Source organism: Nicotiana tabacum, chromosome 10, assembly GCF_000715075.1.
Source record: "Nicotiana tabacum cultivar K326 chromosome 10, ASM71507v2, whole genome shotgun sequence".
Lineage (NCBI taxonomy): Eukaryota > Viridiplantae > Streptophyta > Magnoliopsida > Solanales > Solanaceae > Nicotiana > Nicotiana tabacum.
This window is the reverse complement of record NC_134089.1, coordinates 58,299,725-58,324,886: the sequence shown is the minus strand read 5'-3', so window position 1 is coordinate 58,324,886 and position 25,162 is coordinate 58,299,725. Positions and strand designations below refer to the sequence as shown.

Below are 25,162 nucleotides of genomic sequence, written 5' to 3'. Positions count from 1 at the left end.
CAAAGATATATTAAAGTGTTGCATGGAACTGTATGATAAGAGAACACGGCAGATACAAAGGCAAGAGGCAATTATTCAAAACTTGGAGACTCAAGCGAATAAATTAATTGAACCTTGTAAAGCGCAACAAGTTGATATTATGGATAGTAGCCAATATGAGCATGAATTGGTTACAGAAATTGCCATTATACAAGAGGATTTAAAAAAATACGAAGATGATCTAGAGGAGAAGGCCAGAGTAGGACACCAACAATCAATCGCACTAGATTTTGAGGATGTCGATGTTGTAGAAGTGATACTAGATTCAACCAAGGATATTCAGGATACATATTTAGTTGACTCTATTTTCATTAGTGTTGAGAATGGAGACAGTCCCAATGTTCTTGTAGTTGAGCGCATTGGTCCACACTCCAAGAATTTTTCCATATTTTGTTTGGATGATGATATGGAAATAGAGTCGTCCGAGCCACTTGAGGAGTCAAGGAATGAGGAACAAGGTGCCTACATTCTGGAATGCTTCTTGCCAGAAAGTCAGGAATACACATCTCATCCAAAGGCCAAGAAGTGCAGAATAATACATTGTTTAATTGGGGCAGTCAGATTCGTTCCACCACCCAGGAGCATGATCATAGAGAATAATCAAAACTGAGGGTCCAATTTATAAGTTCGAAGTGGAGGCAAAAAGTGATTCGAGTCGTACCGCGACATTAAATTAAGCGTTTGTTGGGAGGTAAACTAGCTTTACTGCTTTATTTTATTTTATTTTATTTTGATAAAATTTTTATTATTTTTGTAGTGCCGATTTTTAATTTTCTAGGAGCATGGAAAGAAAAGTTATTGGAAGGATGCAATAACAAACCAGATGGTTGGAATAAAGTGTGAGGTACCCGCACGAAGGACCAAGCCTGGGAGAAGTCTGAGTACCCCATGAACTGCTAGTGTTTCGGCCTTTGGCCTACCAGAGAGTTTCTCTTACTCTCTTATGGTTATGTTGTGCATTGGGGACAATGCACAATTTTAAGTGTAGGATGAGGAGATTGGCTGGGTAACTTTTCATGCTACTTTAGCTGTATTAGTTTAATTAAATAATATTTTTTTTAAAAGATTGGACTTTTCCCGATGATGGATCAATTAGACAACTTTCTTGAGGGATCCAAGTCTAAAGAAAAAAAATAAAAAGATTTTTTTTTTGTTAGGTAGTGTAGCAATTACCCTTTGGTTTTTCTTTAAACGACGGTTCTTTTCCAAGGGTTTTGTTTGAACCGGATGTAGTTAGTTTTTTTTTAGGAGTAGGAGCCATTGTGTTGTGTTTTGAATTGAAGAAATATCTCTTGACTTTGTTATGCCTTGAGAATAGTGAGTATTTTGGTTGTGACGCTTAGGCTCAGGTTTTGACTCTTGTATAAGTACCTTAAATTGTATGTTCTTAACTTTGCTTAACTTCTTTGACTAGAGTGTCTTGATGATCCAATCTTGAGTGAGCCATATCCCATGTGTTGTGAGGGTTGTTGTATTCTGTGCATTGCATTTGATGCCTAGAACTTGCCATGTGTGTTTGCAAAGCGAAATAGTAGTTTTGTTCAGTCTTGAAAATGATATAGGCGTTTATTTGTTAAGCCAGATATGTATATTTTACCCACCTAATTGTTATGTATCATAGTTAACTCCTTTGAGGCTGCAATCTTGTATCTTTAGCAACCACATTACAAGCCTTACCTATTTGTTTGACTTAATCATCTATTTGAACCTTTTAACCTCTCATGAGCACTTGAATTGTTATGAACTGTGTAAAAGTTAAAGTGTGGGGTAGTTGGTTTGGCTTTTGAGTGGAACTAATGAAATTAGGAGAAAGATGCACTGTTTTGAACAAGTTAGAGCCACTTGAATTGAAAAAAAAATAGTTGTATTGCCATGAAAATAAAAATATTCCTTAATAAGTGGTGACTCTTGATATAATTGAGCTTAAATAATGTGGGAGTTGATGTATATTTATGTGAAGGTGGAGTTTGGTTTGACATAAGTATGGGGTTTGAATGTTAAATTATATGTATTAAAGTGCTTAGGGAGGTGTAGTCACTCTTATATCTAAATGTATCCTACCCGTCCCGTAACCTACATTACAACCAAATAAAGTCCTAATTGATCCTAGATTGAATGAGCTTGAATAGTGGAGTAGTACACTACGGGCAAGCTTATGGTGCATCTTTTGTGGCATATGAATGTTATTTCTGAGAGTGAGTGAATTCTTTCTATCTTGAGTTCCTAAGTGTTCTTAATTTTATTGTGTGGAACTACTCTCTTTTGTTGTGTGAGGGCACTTGATTTATGAAGGAAAGGTAATGTCAGTGACCTCTATGTTAGAGTAAGTGGGTGAGTTATGAATAATGTGTGGTACTTGTGAGTCAAATCTTGAGGTGAAGATGTTACGCTTTTGTGCTTAGTCTATTTTAAATACTCTTGGTGTGATGAGTTAGGAGAATTGTTTAAAAATGTCGTGTCTATAAAAAAAGTGTAGTTTGATTGCTTGAGGATGAGCAATAGTTTAAGTGTGGGGTGTTGATGATAGGCTATAATTACGTATTTTAGTCGCTTATTACACTCAAATTTACTGCACTTTAATTGAGTTTGAGCTTTAATCGCTAGTGTCTTGAACTAATTGTGTGTTTTATGCCTTGTAGTAGTGATTCCGAGCTATGTAGATGTTATGAAATGAATTTAAGTGACTTTGAGCTTTGAAGTCTGAGTAAAAGCTCAAGGAATTAAACCAGGATCGTATTTAGGGATCAACGGATGATAGAGCAACAAAATAAAGAATCGAGTAGGCAAATTGCATACTGTCTAGTTAAATGCACATAACCTTTCGCTCAGAACTCCATTTAGTCTCCACAATATGTGGTTGGAAAGCTAACTCAAAGGGCTACAACTTTAACATTTTAAGTGTTTCCAAATTCTAAATGTAACAGGGTGAACAATGCAGTCGAAACCACAACCGCGAACTTGACGCTGACTGAGGCAGTACACTGGGAAAGTACCGTGCCCGGACCGCGGCCGCGGATGTCCAGGCCTAGAAACTTGTCCTTTTTCGCGTAGAAGAAGGTATAATTATTTGGGGCCAACCCTACTTGGTATATATACATGAAAAAATGATATTTTGAGGGGAGGAGACCAATTTTTGACACAAATTCGACTTAAGGAGGCAGAGACACAATAGGAGCAAGGCGGGGAATTCTTCTACGAGTTTTTTCTTCCTCTTCCTATTTTTCATTGTTGGTTATGACTTTTCTTATTGTAGTTTCACATACTATTATGAATAGCTAATTTGTTACCTAGAGTTTTGATGGAACCTTTTGTAGGATAAATTCTTGTTATAATTTTATATAATTGAGCCGTAGTATTTTCTCTATTTGTTCAACTATATTATTCTTGTGGTTGATTGAAGGGCCCTCAATTAGCTGTGCTTATTTAGTATGTATTACTCGGGAGAGAGTGCATATTTAGGTAGTTGTTGAACAACATCACTCCCGACGTATGTGAGTAATCAATAACCAAAGGTTTAAAGGTGGAATTAGGGATAACGAAACCTTGGGTGCGATCTAAGTGAGCTATAATTAAAGCCAACTAGCGTAACTCGGGAGAGTATGTCTAGTAAATTATCGTAATTACTCGGGAGAGAATTACAACATGCAGAGCGCTCATGATCGGTATAGAATACTTAGGCGAAATTATAGAAGACATAGCGGGAAGGATTCCGACAATGGGGAAATCATAACTCTAAACCTCCTTAATCTTTTCTCCAACCTATAGTATCTTTAGTGTTAATTTACTATCTTAATTTTTTAGTTAGTTACTTAAACACAAGAATCTTAATATCTATAAGTTAGGAATTGTTCAAGCTTGTATTCTTGGTGATAGTGAACAACTATAGCTAAGCCTTAGTTCCCTGTGGGATTCGACTCCGGACTTTTAGACCGGATTATATTTGCAGCGACCGCTTATCCTTTTTAGGACTAGATTTGGGCGTGATCAAATTTTGGCGTCATTGCCGGGGAACTAACGGTGTAGTTGTAGGTGTACATATTTCTAGGTTGCAAGTTTGAACTGTTATTTTTGTTTTCGTGTATTTTATTATTTATTTTTTTTATTTTTTTTGTTTTTAATTTTGATCTGAAAGACATGGAATCATGGAATTATGAGAATTTTGATGTTGGTAATTCTGCTTTTAATCCTCCTTATGCATATTGTGAAGGAAACCACCTAGGGAAAAATTATCAAAATATTCCCGAGAGCGAGTTTTGTGCACCAACTCAATCTTATATGTGGAATGTGTGTGATGTGTGGTGGTCAAGATAGGCACTTTCATGGTTGTGCTTACAGTTCTTATCTTCCCCCAACTCCTTACTTTGATGGTTCTTCTTTTTCTTGTTAAGTTAATAGGAACAAGAAACCCAGGGATGATGACTGAAAAGATATCAAAGATATATTAAAGTGTTGCATAGAACTATAAGATAAGAGAACACGGCAGATACAAAGGCAAGAGGCAATTATTCACAACTTGGAGACTCAAGTGAATAAATTAATTGGACCCTGTAAAGTGCAACAAGTTGATATTGTGGATAGTATCCAATATGAGCATAAATTGGTTGCAGAAATTGCCATTATACTGGAGGATTTAAAAAAATACGAGGATGAGCTAGAGGAGAAGGCCAGAGTAGAACACCAACAATCAATCGCACTAGATTTTGAGGATGTTAATGTTGTAGAAGAGATACTAGAGTCAACCAAGGATATTGAGGATACATATTTAGTTGACTCTATTGTCATTAGTGTTGAGAATGTAGACAGTCCCAATGTTCTTGTAGTTGAGCGTATTGATCCACACTCCAAGCATTTTTCCACATTGTGTTTGGATGATGATATGGAAATAGTCGCTCGAGCCACTTGAGGAGTCAAGGAATGAGGAACAAGGTGCCTACATTCTAGAATACTTCTTGCCAGAAAGTCGGGAATACACATCTCATCCAAAGTCCAAGAAGTGCAGAATACTACATTATTTTATTGGGCAAGTCAGATTCGTTCCACCACCCCAGGAGCATGATAATAGAACATAATCAAAACTTGGGGTCCAATTTATAAGTACGAAGTGGAGGCAAAAAGTGATTTGCATCATGCCGCGACGTTAAATCAAGCGCTTGTTGGGAGGCAACCCAACTTTACTACTTTATTTTATTTTATTTTATTTTTGATAATTTTTTTATTATTTTTATAGTGCCGATTTTAAATTTTCTAGGAGCATGGAAAGCAAAACTATTGGAAGGATGCAATAGCAAACTAGATGGTTGGAACAAAGTGTGAGGTACCCGCACGAAGGACCAAGCCTGGGAGAAGTCTGAGTACCCCATGAACTGCTAGTGCTTCGGCCTTTGCCCTACAAGGGAGTTTCTCTTACCCTCTTATGGTTATGTTGTACATTGGGGACAATGCACAATTTTAAGTGTGGGGTGAGGAGATTGTCTGGGTGACTTTTCATGCTACTTTAGCTGTGTTAGTTTAATTAAATAATATATTTTTTAAAATATTGAACTTTTCCCGACGATGGATCAATTAGACAATTTTCTTGAGGGATTTAAGTCTAAAGAAAAAAGTAAAAAGATTTTATTTTGTTAGGTAGTGTAGCAATTACCCCTTGGTTTTTCCTTAAACCACGGTTCTTTTCCAAGGGTTTTGTTTGAACCGGGTGTAGTTAGTTTTTTTGGGAGTAGGAGCCATTGTGTTGTGTTTTGAATTGAAGCAATATCTCTTGACTTTGTTATGCCTTGAGAATAGTGAGTACTTTGGTTGTGACGCTTAGGCTCAGTTTTTGACTCTTGTATAAGTACCTTAAATTTTATGATCTTAACTTTCCTTAACTGCTTTGACTAGAGTGTCTTGATGAAACCAATCCTGAGTGAGTTATGTGCCATGCGTGTGTAAGGATTTGTTTATATTCTGTGCATTGCATTTGATGCCTAGAACTTTCCCTGTGTGTTTGCAAAGCGAAATTGTAGTTTTGTTCAGTCTTGAAAATGATATAGGCATTTATTTGTTGAGCCAGATATGTATATTTTACCCACTTAATTGTTATGTATCGTAGTTAACCCCTTTGAGCCTGCAATCTTGTTTCTTTGGAAACCACATTACAAGCCTTACCCATTTGTTTGAATTAATCATCTATTTGAACCTTTTATCCTCTCATGAGCACTTGAATTGTTATGAACTATGTAAAAGTTAAAGTGTGGGGTGGTTGGTTTGGCTTCTGAGTGGAACTAATGAAATCAGGAGAAAGGTGCACTGTTTTGAACAAGTAATAGCCACTTGAATTGAAAAAAAAATAGTTGTATTGCCATGAAAAAAAAAGTATTCCTTATTAAGTGGTTACTCTTGATATAATTGTGCTTAAAGAAGTATGAAGTGATGTATATTGATGTGAAGGTCGAGTTTGGTTTGACATAAGTATGAGCTTTGAATGTTAAAGTATATGTATTAATGTGCTTAGGGAGGTGTAGTCACTCTTATATCTAAATGTATCCTACCCGCCCCGTAGCCTACATTACAACCAAATAAAGTCCTAATTGATCCTAGATTGAATGAGCTCGATTAGTGGAGTAGTACACTACAGACAAGCTTATGGTGCATCTTTTGTGGCATATGAATGTTATTTCTAAGAGTGAGTGAATTCTTTCTATCTTGAGTTCCTAAGTGTTCTTAATTTTATTGTGTGGAACTACTCTCTTTTGTTGTGTTAGGGCACTTGATTTATGAAGGAAAGGTAATGTCAGTGACCTCTATGTTAGAGTAAGTGGGTGAGTTATGACTAATGCGTGGTACTTTTGAGTCAAATCTTGAGGTGAAGATGTTACGCTTTTGTGCTTAGTCTATTTTAAATACTATTGGTGTGATGAGTTAGGAGAATTGTTTAAAAAGGTCGTGTCTATAAAAAAAGTGTAGTTTGATTACTCGAGGACGAGTAATGGTTTAAGTGTGGGGTGTTGATGATAGGCTATGATTACGTATTTTAGTCGCTTATTACACTCAAATTTACTGCACTTTAATTGAGTTTGAGCTTTAATCGATAGTGTCTTGAACTAATTGTGTGTTTTATGCCTTGTAATAGTGATTCCGAGCTATGTAGATGTTATGGAATGAATTCAAGTGATTTTGAGTTTTGAAGTCTGAGTAAAATCCTAAGGAATTAAGCCGAGATCGTATTCGGGGATCAACGGATGATAGAGCAACAAAACAAAAAATCGAGTAGGCATATTGTGCACTATCTAGTTAAATGCATATAACATTTTACTCAAAACTCCATTTGGTCTCCACAGTATATGATTGGAAAGCTAAGTCAAAGGGCTACAACTTTAGTGTTTTACATTTTACCAGATTCTAAACTAAATAGGGTTAAAAATGCGGTCGAAGCTGCTACCACGGATCTGACACGGACTGAGACAGTACAGTGGGAAAGTACCGCAGCCGCGGACGTCCAGGCCTGGAAACTTGTCCTTTTTTGCATAAGAGAAGGTATAATTATTTGGGCTCGACCCTACTTGGTATATATACATGGAAAAATAGTATTTTGAGGGGAGGAGACCAATTTTTGACACAAATTCGACTTAAGGAGGCAGAGACACAAAAGGACCAAGGCGGGGAATTCTTCTACGAGTTTTTTCTTCATCTTCCTATTTTTCATTGTTGGTTATGATTTTTCGTATTGTAGTTTTACATACTATTATGAATAGCTAATTTTTTATCTAAGGTTTTGATGGAACCTTTTGTAGGATAAATTCTTGTTATATTTTTATATAATTGAGCCGTAGTATTTTCTCTATTTGTTCAACTATATTATTCTTGTGGTTGATTGAAGGGACTTCAATTAACTGTGCCTATTTAGTATGTATTACTCGGGAGAGAATGCATATTTAAGTAGTTGTTGAACAACATCACTCCCGACGTATGTGAGGAATCAATAACCAAGGGTTTAAAGGTGGGATTAGGGATAACGAAACCTTGGGTGCGATCTAAGTGAGCTGTAATTAAAGCCAACTAGCGTAACTCGGGAGAGTATGCCTAGTAAATTGTCGTAATTACTCGGGAGAGAATTACAACACGCAGAGCGCTCATGATCGGTAGAGAATACTTAGGCGAAATTATTGAAGACATAGCGGAAGGATTTCGACAATTGAGAAATCATAACTCTAGACCTCCTTAATCTTTTCTCCAACCTGTAGTATCTTTAGTGTTAATTTATTATTTTAATTTATTAGTTAGTTAGTTAAACACAAGAATCTTAATATCTATAAGTTAGGAATTGTTCAAGCTTGTATTCTTGGTGATAGTGAACAATTATAGCTAAGCCTTAGTTCTCTGTGGGATTCGACTCCGGACTTTTAGACCGGATTATATTTGCAACGACCGCTTATCTTGTCCGGGAGAAGTGTCCTTTTTCGCGTAGGAGAAGGTGGAATTGTTTGGGCCCGACCCTAATTGGTATATATATACATGGAAAATAGTATTTTGAGGACTTTGGACATACTTTTGACATAATTTAAACCTAAGGAGGCTAAGGAGACCGGGGATTCAACCTAAGGAGGCAAGAACATACTAGGAGCAATGCGGAGAATATTTCTACGAGTTTTTCACTTCCTTCTTCCTATTTCCATTTTTGGTTATGAATTCTAGTATTGTAGTTATGCATACTATTATGAATAGCTAATTTGTTATCTAGGGTTTTGATGGAACCTCTTGAAGGATGATTTTTCCTGTTATGTTAATATAGATTTGCCTTAGTATTTTCTCTATTGTTCAACTACGTTATTATTATGGTTGGTTGAAGAGCTCTCAATTGACTATGCCTATTTAGTATGTATTACTTGAGAGAGAGTGCATATTTAGGTAGTTGTTGAATAACATCACTCCTAACGTATATGAGGGATCAATACGGAGGGTTTAAAGGTGGGATTAGGAATAACGAAACCTTGGGTGCGATCCGAGTGAGTTGTACTTAATGTCAACTAGCGTAATTTGGGAAAGTATGTCTAGTAAATTATGGTAATTACTGGGGAGAGAGTTATGATAGTCAGAGCGCTCATGATCAGTAGAGAATACTTAGGCGAATTTATAGAAAACGTAGCGGGAAGGATTCCGACAATAAGGGAAATCATAACTCTAGACCTCCTTAATCTTGTCTCTAACCCTTAGTATCTTTAGGTGTTAATTTACTATTTTAATTTGTTAGTTAATTAGTTAAACACAAGAATCTTAATATCTATAAGTTTGGAATTATTCAAGCTTGTGTTCTTAGTGATAGCGAACAGTTGTAGCTAAGCCTTAGTTCTCTGTGGGATTCGACTTCAGACTTGTAAATCGGATTATATTTGCAATGACCGCTTAGTCCTTTTTATAAGGCATAGTTGGACGTGATCAAATGCGTACAAATTCTTAATTTAGAATCCAACAACTTAAAAGAACTAAAATTTAGAACCCAGTAATTTCAAATTCTGACTTTGCCTATGGAAGGGGCACAAAAAACCAGCAAATCAACTCTCTTAAAATGGTAATCATGATGACAATCATTTTTGGGAGCAATTGACGGAGAACGTTTCTGGGAGTAATTAAAGAAGAATAAGAATGGCCTCAAACCTAATTGTATTTGTTGAATTGATTTTATGAGGCATTAAAGTACTATAGCATAACCCGCTAAATTCTAATATAATTCCAATATTATTTGATTGAAAGCTTTTATTTTCCGAGGGCAAAAATGTAAACTCAATTTTTAAAGGGTATTATCGTAATTTAATTTTGATGGTAAGAGCTTCCTATTTTATAAAATATGATGATATGATATGATATAGATATAGATTAATGTGTTTTCTATAATTCATATATTTATCTTATTTAAAGGTTCACATGGCTTATGTCTGGAGTTCCAAAATTCAGATCTCTCGCCATGATAGATAAATAAAATGTCGCGTTATTGTTACCACAAACGTAACCAAATGAGACATGAAAGCTGGCGTGTTTTTTGCACCTGTCCGCTTTTAGCATCGGCCGTGAGTACAAAAATATGGAATCGACAAAGTTGAAATATTTTATGATTTTGTGGTGCACTGAGAAGTACCCAAATGAAATTTGTCATGAATCAACTTGGATGTGGTCAAGATCGGGTTTGTACTTTTGTATAATTAATCAAGACCAGAATATGATGGACCGAGGTTCAACCTCGAGTTATATTGAACCATGATGCAAAGTTAGGTTGCCGAGCTCATGGTCCTGAGACTGATCAAGATAGAGATCGACTAAGATCGAGACCGAACAAGATAGAGATCGAAGAAAGCTTACCGAGCCGAATAACGGAAAGTCAAAATATTCGCAGTCGGACGAGGATCAGCACAAATCCCCGCACGTATCAAGAAGATGCCGATTAATTAGTCAATCATGAGATTTCTTACCTCATATAAAATTGTATCTAGAGTAGGACTTCATTACTATATAGAGGGGGTCTGATCATTTATAAACACATCGTATTCACCAACACTATGTCATTTTCTAGCTTTTATTATCTTGTTATTCTGTTCATAAGCAGGTTGAAATATATTTGGTTCAAGGGTTACTGAACTCGAGGGCCAAGGCTGTTCAATTCGTGTGGTTTGCATTATTTCTTTCATCGTCAATATCAATATTAATTTATTCTTCTTAATTTGTATCAAGTTATATCATGTAACCTTAAAACCGCGTATAAACCCAATTGTTATCCAATTTTAGGGTAAACACACCTCCTGTTAAAGAATTATTAGTGTTTACAAAAGTCCATCAAACTCAGAACATAAATTGCACGTTTCTTAGTCAATTCACCAAGCCTGTTTGGCACATTAAAAATACAGTTGCGTAATCAAGTCCAACTCGATCATTGATAAGAGGAATGACTCATCACACGTGACTCTGAATCAGCATAGCATCTCGGGGGTGTTGTATACTAGGTATGCGCATATAAATATATACGCAAACACACACCCAAATCACTCTCTTTCATCATCCAAGAGTTGAGGAGCAACAACAAAGGCAGTTGAATATATCATCATCTAGTGTAGGATGCGGAGATTCATCCCTAAAATGGCACTGCTGCGAAAAAATCAGCCCCAGTCCCTGTTCAGTTGTCGACCCAATTCCTCAGTTGCGCAATCTTGCACGTCTCTTCACCAACAAGAAGATGACACGTCACTTCCCAAAATGCCCCCTTTTGATTATACTCCGCCGCCTTACACCGGTCCCTCCGCCCATGAAATCCTTCTCAAACGCCAAACTTATCTTAACCCAGCCATCTTCCATTTTTACAAGAAGCCCGTAAGTGTACTGCTCCTTGTTCTAGTCCCAAAATAAGTATTTCCACGCGCTTAATCAGAAAAGAATTTCAAGACGCATGATCAAATAAGTATATTTGTGTGTTAAGCATTTTTACTCTTATCAGTGTGATTATTTACTTTATTTTTCGGGTTATTCAGATAATGTTTGTTATGGACTTGAATATCACTGCACACAACTTAAACGATCCTCATTCAGTTACAGTAAATCATGATTCTTTATAATTTTTCGAAATACAAATATTGGGATTTTGCGATTCATTAATTTTTGTGTTTTCAGTTGAATTTGGTGGATGGGAAGATGCAGTATTTGTATGACGAAAATGGGCGGAGATATCTAGATGCATTTGGAGGGATTGCTACAGTGTGTTGTGGGCATTGCCATCCTGAGGTGGTTGAATCAATTGTTAATCAAACAAAGCGTTTGCAGCACTCCACTGTTTTGTATTTGAATCATGCTGTAGCTGATTTTGCTGAGGCACTTGCATCCAAGTTGCCTGGAGATCTCAAGGTTCATTGACTTTATTCTTCAATTAGTATGCATGAATATCATTTATCTATAATGATGGCGTGTATATTTTTTTCCTTTTAATTGGTTTGTAGGTTGTCTTCTTTACAAATTCGGGCACGGAGGCGAATGAGTTGGCTTTGATGATGGCACGGTTGTACACTGGTTGCCAAGATGTTATTTCCCTTAGGAATGGCTATCATGGCAATGCTGCTGGGACAATGGGTTCCACTGCCCAGTCGAGCTACAAGTTCAATGTTGTACAGGCATGTCTCCCAATGCAGCCACTTTATTATCTTTTTTTTGTACACTTTAATGTTAAATTGTTGAAAGCATGCTTTGCAGGCTTTTTAAAGTATAACTTGGAATTCTGTGTCTTGTGCTTTCTGTACGCATTGCTTGATCATTAAAACCTTCATAAACGAAGCATTTAGGTACTTTTCCAGTAATTTCTTTAGTACTAATTATTGATGTTGTTATATAAGTTTTTCATCAAAATGTAGCTCTCTCTGTAGTAATTTACTATCCAAAAAGTAGATTTTTTCACAATACAACCCTTGTACTAAAAAATATTTCCTAGGAATACCTTAACAGCTTGTTTGGATGGTTGTTAGGTATCATTTCATAATGTATCGTATAGTATTGTATTGTATTGTACTGTATTGTTTTGACTTATATGATATCATGCACCAACAATATGAGGGATAAACTTGCAATATTATAAAATAAAGTAAGCTACGAGGTAGAATAATTATATGAAAAGGTAGATAAAATAGGATTATTTAATAATAAGGAAGGGCAAGATGAGAGAAAAAAATAAGGCAACGATGCGACCACACCGAATCGATCGTTCCATAAAGTGGTACTTTTCGCCATTACGTAACGATGGATTTAACGATACGATACTATAAAATTTAAGTAGCAATCAAAACAAACATTGTATTTAAAGTAACAATACGATACAATATAACATGTAACAACCATCCAAACAAGCTGTTACTGTATTCCATGGTCGTATAGTTGTATCTCTTACTAATATATCTAAGCAAACGTGTCCTGCTTTTAAAAATTTGGTATGATGTTATTGGAATTCCTTTTCAGAGTCTTAAGAAAGACAAAGATGTAAAAGCGTGTTAACTGTAACATAGATATATTGCTAGGCTAGATTTCTTTTAACTGTAATATCTCATTATCTTGTACAATGATGTGCTCAATCTATCTCCTCAAATTTTGTTTTATCGTCATTCCAATCATTTGCAAGTTATCTGCCATGCATATTCCAACAGACTGGAGTTCACCATGCCCTGAACCCTGATCAATATAGAGGTGTGTTTGGTTCAGACGGACTGAAATATGCGAGGGATTTAGATGATTTGATCACCTATGGAACTAGTGGTCGTGTGGCTGGTTTTATTGCAGAAGCTATACAGGTAGCATAATCTGACTTAGATGTGCACTTCATGCGCTCACAGTTTCATGATTATATCCTTCAAGATATTCCATTTGATTTTAACTATGGCATGTGTTCTTGTCAGGGAGTTGGCGGGATTTTGGAGCTGGCCCCAGGATACTTGCCAGCGGTCTATGACAGAGTCAGAAAGGCAGGAGGCATTTGTATAGCTGATGAGGTCCAGTCGGGATTTGCTCGGACGGGGAGCCATTTTTGGGGATTTGAAGGTCACGGTGTCGTGCCTGATATTGTTACCATGGCAAAGGTGGATTCTCCATGCTCTTTTCTTTTTATCCTGTTTGTTGTTTCCGTTGAGATTTCACAGAATAGTTCTACATTCAGACTCCAGCTTTTAGATAATGATACTGAAATTAAATTGCATGACTAATCTTCTTTTTACCATTATCTTTACTGTCATTTCTCTATTTTGGGTTGGGGGAGGACCTAAAGCTGCTGCTCATTACCAGAAAGTTGCTTCTCTAGGGGTAGTTAGTTCACCATATACCAGTTCCTCCAGAGTTTTTAATGCCATCTGCAGCTGTGTAAGATTGTTCCATATGTTAGCTTAACCAAGCAAAGTCGTATTAATGAAACCTCAGAAAATTCTTCCTATGGATATGTGTGACTGCAATTATGTAGACATTCTCTCTTCATTTTTATTAAGCTTCTGAGAATAAATTCTAATCAGGGCATTGGAAATGGCATCCCACTTGGTGCTGTGGTCACCACACCCGAGATTGCAAAGGTCCTGACTAATCGCAGTTATTTCAACACCTTCGGCGGTAATCCTGTGTGTACTGCTGGGGGCCTAGCTGTTCTCAGAGTAATTGAAAAAGAGAAGCTTCAGCAAAATGCATTCAGTGTCGGATCATATCTTAAAAACCGGCTTACTTCTCTAATGGAGAAACATGAAAGTATGTTCCTACTTCCAACTTTGAGAATGAACAAAGATTCTATTGTATTCTGTTATGGTCATAAGCCCTCGAATTGCAAGCAAGGGCAAAACTTACTTATTTATTGACTCAGCTTCATCTCAAAAACTTGGTTCTTCATTCTGCAGTAATTGGTGATGTGAGGGGAAGAGGTCTGATGCTTGGCGTTGAGCTGGTTACTGATAGACAGTCAAAAACTCCAGCTAAGGTGGAAATATTGCGAGTAATGGAGCAGATGAAAGGTATTTTTTTTGTCTTTGTTTATGCTCTAGTCAATAAGTTTTTGTTTATCAGCATGGATTTATTTTTAATCTAATATACGTATTTGGTGCTTCCAGAAATGGGAGTCCTCATTGGAAAAGGAGGATTTTATGGCAATGTTTTTAGGGTTACTCCTCCTCTCTGCTTCACCAAGGAAGATGCAGGTAAATTATTCTCTTTTACTTTATGAGCTTCTCTTTTTCCCTTACTATTTTCTGTTTTTGAAATTTGGTCGTTTTACTTTTATAGATTTTCTCGTTGATGTGATGGATTACTCAATGTCAAAGATGTGAGTCAAGAAGCTGGTTATGCAATTACCGGTGTTTGATCGAAACTTGCTAGAATATTTAATATGAAGTGGCGTTAGGTGTGTATATGTATCTCAAAGAAATAAAATTAAAAGAGACATCACCTCGTTGTCTCTCTACCTCCTCTTGTCCTCTAGTTTCATTTCATAGTATCAAAGTTTGATGATGAGACATCACCTCGTTGTCTCTCCACCTCCCCCGGTCCTCTCATGGATTAGTTTCATATTGTAATATCAAGTTTCAGATTATAATGACAGTTTCATATTCTAATATATTGCAGCATCTCTTTGTCGATAAATTGGATTTATGTTAGTCATTTAACTGTTCGTTTTGATCATAAGTGGAGAAAGGGCTCTGCAGTCTTTGGGGCTTTCAGCTTTATAAGTGATTGAATCTCTTCATTCTCCCTTTTAACTGTAGTATATTGAGTGAAATGTTGCTCAATCTGCCATAGGTTAGGGGTGACTGGTCGATGTTTAGTACTCGTTCAATCCTTGTCATTCTGCTGAATATTAGAATTTAGATGATTCTTGAATTGTATCAGTAACAAAATCTCTGCTGGACGAAGGTTCATGCTTGCATCCTTGTCATGTGGCTTACCAATCTTCCAATAGGCATACCCCATGTGCGTGCTTTTTGCTACTAAGCAGCCTGGGTGCGGCTAATGCACTTGGGCCTCCCCACTTTGGTTGGAGACAAGTATGCCTTAAAAAATAAGGGAGAAATTCAAAAATAGCCAGATTTACAAGTGGTCACTCAAAAATAACCATAGTTTTAAAAGGAATAGAAATTTAGTCACATTTCATGTAAAGATAAATTTGAACTAAAACACTGTTCAAAGTCCGAAAAATACTCCACTGGAACTCCAGTATAAGTATACTGGAACTTCAGTATATTATACTGGACTTTCAGCATAATATATTAGAGTTTCAGTATAATATACCGGTCCAGCATAATATGCTGAAAGTTCATACACAGGTGCTCAAATCTCTAGTATATTATACTGGAATTTTTCGTATTGCAGCAAAATAATTACTATTTTTTAATAATTTTACAAACGCTGGCTATTTTTCAATAATCAGTCCAAAAATTGGCTAGCCATTCTATTTTCACTAGAAAGAGTGTTTAATATCTCATGGATCTATTAGCGGATCTATTGAAAATATAAGATGTAATAAATAGTTCATCATTAAGGGAGTTGCGATTTGACAGCAAAAGCAATAAAAATATCCAATGTATAATATTATTTCTAGGATATGACTGATTAGCTCATTTTTCAAAATTTAGGTTCATCAGAAAAAATAACTGACACAATGCATGAAAAAATTTGTCAATAGTTTTCAGTAAAGGGCAGTAGGACCAGTCATTGTGTCAACCATGCATGAGTGCCAGGTATTCTCTTTCAAGCCTCAATATGCTTATAACAGTGAGTTTTCTGTCACCTAAAAGGCTTCCCCCGTAGAGGCCACTAACATCAATCAAATCCTTTCGTGGATATATATCTTCCTTCATATTTCCTCTATGGGGTTCTCGTAGTGGCCATGATCCCGATAAGGTACTCAAACAGGTTTAATTAGATATTACTTTCTCTGTTCCAGTTTATGTGAACTTATTTTATTTTTGGTCCGTTCTAAAAAGAATGAACCCTTTCTAAATTTAAAAATAATTTAATTTAAATTTACAATTTTATTCGTAATGAAAAGCTTTTTTGACCACACAAATGCTCTGGGCCCATTTTTAATTTGTTTAGGACCACAAATTTCACAAGTCTTCACTTTTTCTTAAACTCCGTGCCCAGTCAAACATGTTCACATAAATTGAAACGGAGGGGAGTATATTATTACTGTAATCATTGGGGATTATTTTGTGTATGAAAGTGAATTTTGAATATACCTCTTCTTTTTATTTCCTCATTATGCGTCTAAAAATGTCATTTTAAGATTTTTTTTTTTAATTTTTTTTATAAAAATAAAGTTAGACAGAACAATATAATTTTTTAAATGTGTGCCGCTAAGTTTATATATTTAAGTACCTCTAACAGTTTCTAACCCTTTAAAAGCCTATGAAGTTTATTTTAAAGTCTTGAATTTTAATTTCTATGTTTTACTCTTATATTTAGTTAATAAAAATAACAAATTGAAACACTATAGACAAGATAAACACATAATTTACCAAGTCAATAAATAATAATATAGACTAACCTCACCTTCATGTAATCCACAAAAGGAGAAAAAATTAACTATGTAATGTATAGAAGTATTAGAATAATAATAAACAACATAGACACAAACTTGCAGTCACAAATAACTTTTATAAATTATTATATACAAATAATAAACTATATGACATAAATTATTATAAAAATTAGAAACAACTTTAATATGACACAAACAATAAATTTAAAAAGAACCAATCTAACTATATTAGATTGAACTAATTTAACATTTAACCCCAAATATAAAAAAGAAAGCTAATATAGTAGGAAGTAGGAACTATATGTAAGGAATTCCTATAGCTGTATGGGGTAAGATTTTGTATCGGGAGCAATGTAAACACTCTCGTTTTTTTCCTCTGCTTGCCAAATTGTCTTCTAAAGTACCTTCACTTACCCTGTAATAATATCATCTACTCATAACATGAATCCACAGCAATCCCAAAGGCCAGATCAACAACAACAGCGAGTTGAAGCGCCTGATATAGGATCTATGCAAATAGATGATATAAACACAATTTCTCAACCGAAAACTTTCCTACAAACCCTATTACTTGATAAACACCTTTCACCGAATCCGGAAAATCTTAGTAATACAACCCCTGCTGCTATCTTAACTGACGAACTCCTCCTACAGGCTGACAACGATGATAACTTTATTCCCATCACTGCGAATGATAAATCGCGTTTGTACGAACCTTGGAAACATTCAGTTATAATAAAACTGTTTGGACGTAAGATTGCACATCATATTCTGCGAAACAAGCTCATTAACCTTTGGAAGCCGACTGAGGAACTGCCTCTAATTGATCTAGGATCTGAGTTTTTTCTTATAAAGTTTAAAAAAGAAGAGAATATGATGACAACACTACATGGTGGTCCTTGGTTCATTTTGAACCATTTTCTATCCGTCCGTAGGTGGGAGCCAAAATTTATAGCATCTTCTACTCAACTCACGTACTCAGCTTTGTGGATGAGGCTTCCTGTGCTTCCTACTGAATTCTATGATTTGGAAATTCTACAAAGAGTTGGGTCAAAACTGGGTAAACTACTAAAGATTGATTCATGCACTTCGTCTACTTCTTGGGGAAGATACGCACGAATATGTATCGAAGTACCGCTGGAAAAGCCTTTGAAAACCCATGTGAATATAGGTCACCATAGACAAATAATTCAGTATGAAGGCTTAAACTTAATATGCATGCTTTGTGGACGTTTTGGGCATATTAAACAATACTGTACCTCGGTTGTTTCTACATCTATGGAGGAAACATCATCTCCTACTCAGTTAAAGACTGATAAAACACAAGAAGGTGAGTGGAAAACTGTGGAGTTCACACGAAAATCCACCTACACTACCAGGAACTCCATAGCCTCACTGGACAAGGCGGTTGCAGAAGCAGCTCCTCCACGTCAACAGCTTCAGCCAGGTAAGTTTACTAACCCTACTAGGCCTCAACTGGGCCATACATCTGCTGAGAACCTCTTCCATACGAGGCCCAATAAGATAGGCCTTAATAAGTTTGATTGTCTTTCTATTTTGGACCCAATTCGGGAGGGGTCATCTAGTATTGGTACTAAAATAATCAACTGGGACCAAAAGGTTAATGCTTTACCATCCACCTTAGGCCAAATGCAGCTACACCCTACTGACCAATCGAGGCCACCTACTGACCCACTTTTGGTTATTCCAACTAAGCATGCTACTACACAAATTATTACTGCATTAAGTCTACCACAACACACTTTATCTAGTCTAGTAAGCTCTAGTAAGCCTTCTATCCCAACACAATTACAGCATCAACAATTGCCACGTAATATTCCAGTCCCCACCCAACACCAATCCTTACAAGACAAATTATATTTGCCCTCACCCCTAATAGCCACGTCTCTGTCAGCGCCAAGCCCAAACCAACTACACTTGCATGATACAGTAGGTCCAGATAACTTAGACCAAACCCACACTCCATCTACATGCAAACCCAATCATTACTCAACATGTGAAGACCTACATGAATCTAATCCTCCTACTCACTCCTGCCCCACCACTTATTTCTACCCCAGGTCAGGTAAATCATCCTCTTTCTCCATCCCAAATATACGAGTAACCATGCAACTCTCTCAATAATCCAAAAGATGCAAAGACCATCTTTTCCAAACACCAGTCACTACATGTCTATGCAAGAGAATATTCAAAACAACCATCAGTTCCTCCATCTACCAAGGCTGATTATGCAGGGGCCACAGTTGCAACACATCTCTACCCCAATGGTTTACACCTCTCAGATCATGTCAATGGATCAACCACTTCAGTCTTGGTTGGAAATGGGGTTACAGGGTTATGCACTTATTTTCACTCTAGAGATGAACGACCAAGAAGTAGTTCTCCTAATACAGAATCCCTCTCATCTGGCCAAGATTGTAACGGAGGAAATGCGTCTGGGCATGGAAGCCTATACCCAGAATTAGTGGTTCACCACTCAAACACCTCTACAGATACTGACTCAGCCATCATCCTCAACTCAACACTTCCCATGAATCCAGTCCATCTGCATGGGAACCCAGTCATCAACATGATGTCTTTCTACCCTTCACATCATATGGGCCAAGTCTTTGCAACCTGGTTTCAGTCCCTCCACTCGTTCAATCCCCTATCCCCATATGCCAGCCCACTGACTCCTCTAGACACCTCCAACTTCCAGGAGAGTCCCCCACAAACACCATCACCATCACCACACGTATTAGACAGTCCAACAAGACAAGAGCTGTCAGAAATATTAGAGGAGATGAGGGAAACAAGAACCGAGTTCTGCTGGCTAAAGGGGATTATGCTCTACGACCTAAAAGAATAGTACGAAAAAAAGTTTGTCCTGAAATGTCCACCCGACCTCAAGGCATGCAGCCTCAATTTTTGTCTCACCAAAAATCCACAAGTGGGGAAGTATGCCATGGTTATTCTTCCCACACTTCGTCAGCCTACTCAAGTAGTGATTCTGGAGCAGATGGCATCTCATGTCACTCCAGTGACTCCACTTCCATTAGGATAGACCTATAACCCAAACTCCTACATGAATTTCTTGGTTTGGAATTGTCGGGGATCTCATAATCCTGAGTTTAGGCGCCACTTTAGGTCTTTGCTAGATAATCATAGACCTGTGTTAGCAATTCTCTTTGAAACTCACATGAATGATCACACTAGACTCCGTGATGATTTTAATTTTACTCACATGTCGCAAGTACCTGCCAATGGGTTGATTGGTGGGTTAGTGGTGCTATGGAAGGAACAATGAATCAAGTTGACAGAGATGCGTATTTCTGAGCAAAAATACACTGCATAGTCCAGGTATACTCTAATAAACAACCTTGGATGTTATCTGCTATTTATGCAAACTATTTATCTATTGTACGTAATAAGCTTTGGGAGAGTTTAATTAATATTGATAATATTGTTGGCCTGCCTTGGTTATTAGGAGGAGACTTTAATGAAATATTAGATTTAAAGGAAAAATTCGGGGGTCTGCCTATAAGCAATAATAGGGTGGATAAGTTTATGAATTGTTTGAACTATTGTAAGTTGATTAATCTAGGCTTCCATGATAGCCGTTTTAAATGGACTAATAAACGTCGACATGGTAATACAATTTTAGAAAGACTTGATCGTTTCCTAGCAAATTATGAATGGTTAAATTTGTACCCAAACGCTGTGGTTAAACATCTCCCACGGACCTTTTCGGACCACTGTCCCCTATTAATTACCCTCGAATCTTCCCCTAGAATACAACAAAAAATATTTCGCTTTGAAACAATGTGCGCATCTCACCCACAATTCCCAACATTAGTTAGGAATGTTTGGGCGGGGAATCACTCATTACTAGATACTACTAAATTATTCCAAGCAGTGGTTACGCGTTGGAACAAGCAAGTATTTGAGAATATATTCCAGCAAAAAAGATCTTTGCTAGCCAGACTAGCAGGAATTCAGGCATCCGTTCACTACCCTACTAGCTTATTCCTACAAAATTTAGAATCACATCTTTCTATACAGTTCAGTAATATTTTACGTCTAGAGGAAGAATTTTGGAAATTAAAATCATACATTAATTGGTTAAATGAAGGAGATGCGAACACCAAATTCTTCCATTAGTCTACTCTTCATAGGCGTCGAAGGAATAGAATTTATAGTTTAAGGGATGTAGTTGGTAACTGGATTAACCAACATATCCTTGCTTTTTATCAAACTCTATTTACAACTGATCAACTGTCTTCCGTTCATGCTTATTTTGACTTAAATAGTTGTGCGCTTTCAAATCATGAACATCAATTTTTGGATGCACCTCTTGTTCATAAGGAAGTTAAGTGTGCTCTCTTTAGTTTCAAACCCTACAAGGCACCTGGCCCGGATGGTTTCCATCCATTTTTCTATCAAAAATTTTGGTTGGATATTAGCAATAAAGTTACTCTATTTTTTCAAAATGTCTTTGCTTCCAAGACAATCCCCCAGGAATTAAATCAAACATTTATTTGTCTTATTGCTAAGATGAAAAGCCCTACCACTATCCAGCAATATTGCCCTATAAGTTTATGTAATACATTATATAAGCTGATTACGAAGATCATTGTTAATAGGTTAAAGCCTGTCATTAATACAATTATAGGACCTACCCAAACGAGTTTCCAACAAGGGAAACGTGCTTCTGATAATGCTATTATAGTACAGGAAGCTTTAAATTACTTTAGGAATGCAAAAGGAAAATCGTCCTACATGCTGTTAAAATTAGACCTAGAAAAGGCGTTCGACAGACTAGAATGGTCTTTTATTCGGAGGACTCTTTTATATTTTAATATTTCCCCACCTTTGATTAGTTTAATCATGTCGTGTGTCACAACATCGTCTATCTCCATTCTGATCAATGGCACTATGACACCTTACTTTACTCCAACTAGAGGAATTCGTCAGGGTGATCCTTTGTCGCCTTATCTTTTTATAATGTGTATGGAAATGCTCTCATGTAGCATCTCATTATCAGTTGACTACCTCCAATGGCAACCTATTTGTATAACTAGGAAAGATCCGTCATTATCACATCTCTTATTTGCAGATGACATTATTCTATTCTCAAAAATATCTATTAAAAGCTGTCATGCAATGATAGATGTGCTAGATCACTTCACTAATGCTTCTGTCCAAAAAATAAACTTTGAGAAGTCTAAGGTTTATTTCTCTAAAAATGCTTTACAGAGTAATCGAACTTATGTGACTCAGTCCTTCTCTATTAAGGAAGGAACTGCGTTTGGAAAATATTTAGGTTTTCCTATGTTTCAGACTCGGCCGACAAATAAAGACTTCCAATTCCTCTTAGATAATTTTAAGAATAGGTTAGCCGGATGGAAAACTAATTTACTTACAATGACGGGTCATACTACGCTTGTTAAATCTACCTTGAACAATCTTCCAAATCATATTATGCAGTATATTCAAATTCCCAAGCATATTCTTAGTAAAATGGAGCAATACCAACAGAATTTTCTTTGGGGTACTACCTCAATAAAGAAAAAAATGCATCTTCTTAAATGGAATATTGTTTCAAGCCCTAAAGATAAAGGGAGGCTGGGAATTCAAAAATTAGAGCAAAAGAATAAGGCTTTATTAGCGGGCCTTGCTTGGCGAATTTTTCAATCACCACAAGCTATGTGGTCAAGGATTCTCATTAACAAATACCTCCATAAGCGCAATGTTACTAATAATTCACATACATGGGATAACGTTTTGGAAGGCTGGCAGCATTGCCAATTAAGACTTCAATGGAGGATAGGAGAGGGTAAGCATATTAGTGTTTGAAATGATCCTTGGTTACGGCCAGGCACAACACTACGTTCGATGATTCACGGACCGTTAACTTTGGACCAAAACAATTTAACAGTTTCTCAACTACTTAGAACCACAGGTTAGAATACAAGACTAATTAATTTTGATTTGGGACAAAGTATTACTCGCATGATAAATGCTACGTATGTTTCACAAATGAAAAATCATGGGGATTGCATTTACTGGGGTTTAACGCAAAGGGAAAATTTTACTGTGCATTCTATATATAATATTCTTGAGTTGGGAGCTCAACAACCTACAAATGAATTAACAAACTTTTCATGGATTTGGAAGCTCCCTATCCATCCAAAAATTAAGAGTTTTATTTGGCTCTTATGCCATCACCGGCTACCAACGGGGCTTTATTTAAAAAAAACTACCATCATTCCGAATGCTACTTGCTTTTATTGTCAAAAGGACGATGAATCAATTAAACACATCTTCCTGGAGTGTGAGAATGCTAGCAGATTCTGGAATGACTTAGGAGTTGCGCAACTTATTCGTCACATTACGAACTCCACATGCACACATACCTGGGTTCATAATCTTATTAATTATAGGAACTTCCATCTTCCTTTTAATATTAACCCTAACACATACTTACCACTTAGCTTATGGAACATTTGGATTACTCGTAATAAAAACATTCCCAATAAGTTAAGGGATAGTATCCATCTAAAAATAGTTACTCAACAAGCAACCGAATATTCTTTTTAACAGCCTATTCACATAAGACTAATTGCACAACCAAACTGCTCAAGGACATCAAGTGGAATCCTCCTAATGCACATTTCTACAAGCTTAATACAGATGGGGCTTATTCACCTACTAAGGCAGGTATAGGAGGGGTCATTAGGAATTCTAAAGTTGAATGGATTTTGGGCTTTGCAGAAGCTGCTCCATGTAAATCTGTCATTTTTTAGAACTTTATGCTTTGATGCAGGGTTTGAGATATGCATATGAAAGAAATATCACCTCTTGAGGTGGAGGTGGATGCAAAGGATATTATATTACTACTTCATACTGAAAATTTTGCCCTCTCTAACTTAATTGCTGATTGCAGGTACTATCTGGGCCTACTAGGTAACCCAACAGTTAAACATGCGTGCAAAGAGCAAAATATGGTAGCAGAACAACTAGCTAAAGTAGACCACAATTTTGCAGATGCATGGTTGCCAAGAGTGTTTGAAGCTGTTCCATTTTTGTTGCACCAGTTTTTGAAAGAGACAAGGCCTGTATGGATTAGAGTCAACCAGGCCAGCAAAATTCTTGGCATAATGATAATGACAACATGACTCAACTATCCTATGATGTAATTAGTTGTCATGATGATAATTCCAATAGGATGACCATGACAACTGTAAATAGTAGTAGTAGCTTATGGCTTGAATCTACGTATTCACTAGTAATATATGTTATCTTTCTGACCAAAGAAAAAACTTATATGTAAGGACCCTGGTTTGTGGCCATGATCCCATGACAATGAACGCATAGCAGGAATCGAACCTACGTTTTCTGCCTAAAAGTGACCCAGCTTCACCACTGAGCTAGCAGTTACTTTTTGCTTCAAGTGGGTTCATTTTATCTATATATTCGTTTTTTAATATAATTTACACATATGTATAACCGAATTTTTCGATGAAGCGGGTTCAGTTGGATCAAGTTGGGTCCGCCCCTGTAAGGTAACATGGTACGTAAAAATCATTTACCAAAATCTTACTATTATAAATTATTCACAAGTATAGCCTTTTCACTCCTCACTGCATATCACTAATTAAGACTGTTTATCCTTAAAATAGATAACAATTGAATTTATACATGGTTTTAAAAATATGTGGATTAATTCAACACAAATGAACAAGAATGTTAGATAAGAGAATTAAAGATAAAATAAATAACAAAACTAGTTGTGACGTTGAATCGGGGCTCGGATATAAGATTAACAGTTGTTCTGCCCTCGGTTCGGGGCCAAACATATATGAAGAGTTATGATCAAAATAAGAACTTTTTAATAACTAAGAAGCAGTGAAGCAAATATGTATTGTCTTGATATGTGTGTTACACAATATTTATTAAATAAGAAATTTCCCCTTTATATAGTAGGGGAGTTTCACCCTTGGTACAATTCTAAAAAAAGGTAAAAATCCTCTATGTACATCAATTACTGATATGTTACCGATATCGGGCGAGATCCGAGCCATGATATCCAGTTGGATATGGATATCACGACCCTCT

The 25,162-nt window shown here is 36.4% G+C and overlaps 2 protein-coding genes across 2 annotated transcripts; both read left to right on the top strand.

Moving 5' to 3' along the window:
• Positions 1 to 10,885: 10,885 nt before the first annotated feature.
• On the top strand, positions 10,886 to 15,147 carry LOC107828015 (alanine--glyoxylate aminotransferase 2 homolog 3, mitochondrial). The gene is made up of 9 exons (XM_016655266.2): positions 10,886 to 11,373; positions 11,671 to 11,901; positions 11,994 to 12,164; positions 13,185 to 13,328; positions 13,434 to 13,613; positions 14,037 to 14,262; positions 14,409 to 14,522; positions 14,619 to 14,705; positions 14,791 to 15,147. Exons 1-9 carry the CDS (start codon positions 11,122 to 11,124, stop codon positions 14,832 to 14,834), a joined length of 1,449 nt encoding a protein of 482 aa, XP_016510752.1. The 5' UTR covers positions 10,886 to 11,121; the 3' UTR covers positions 14,835 to 15,147.
• Positions 15,148 to 17,240: 2,093 nt separating this feature from the next.
• On the top strand, positions 17,241 to 24,301 carry LOC142164657 (uncharacterized). The gene is made up of 2 exons (XM_075222881.1): positions 17,241 to 18,491; positions 23,991 to 24,301. Exons 1-2 carry the CDS (start codon positions 17,486 to 17,488, stop codon positions 24,008 to 24,010), a joined length of 1,026 nt encoding a protein of 341 aa, XP_075078982.1. The 5' UTR covers positions 17,241 to 17,485; the 3' UTR covers positions 24,011 to 24,301.
• The last annotated feature ends 861 nt before the right edge of the window (positions 24,302 to 25,162 follow it).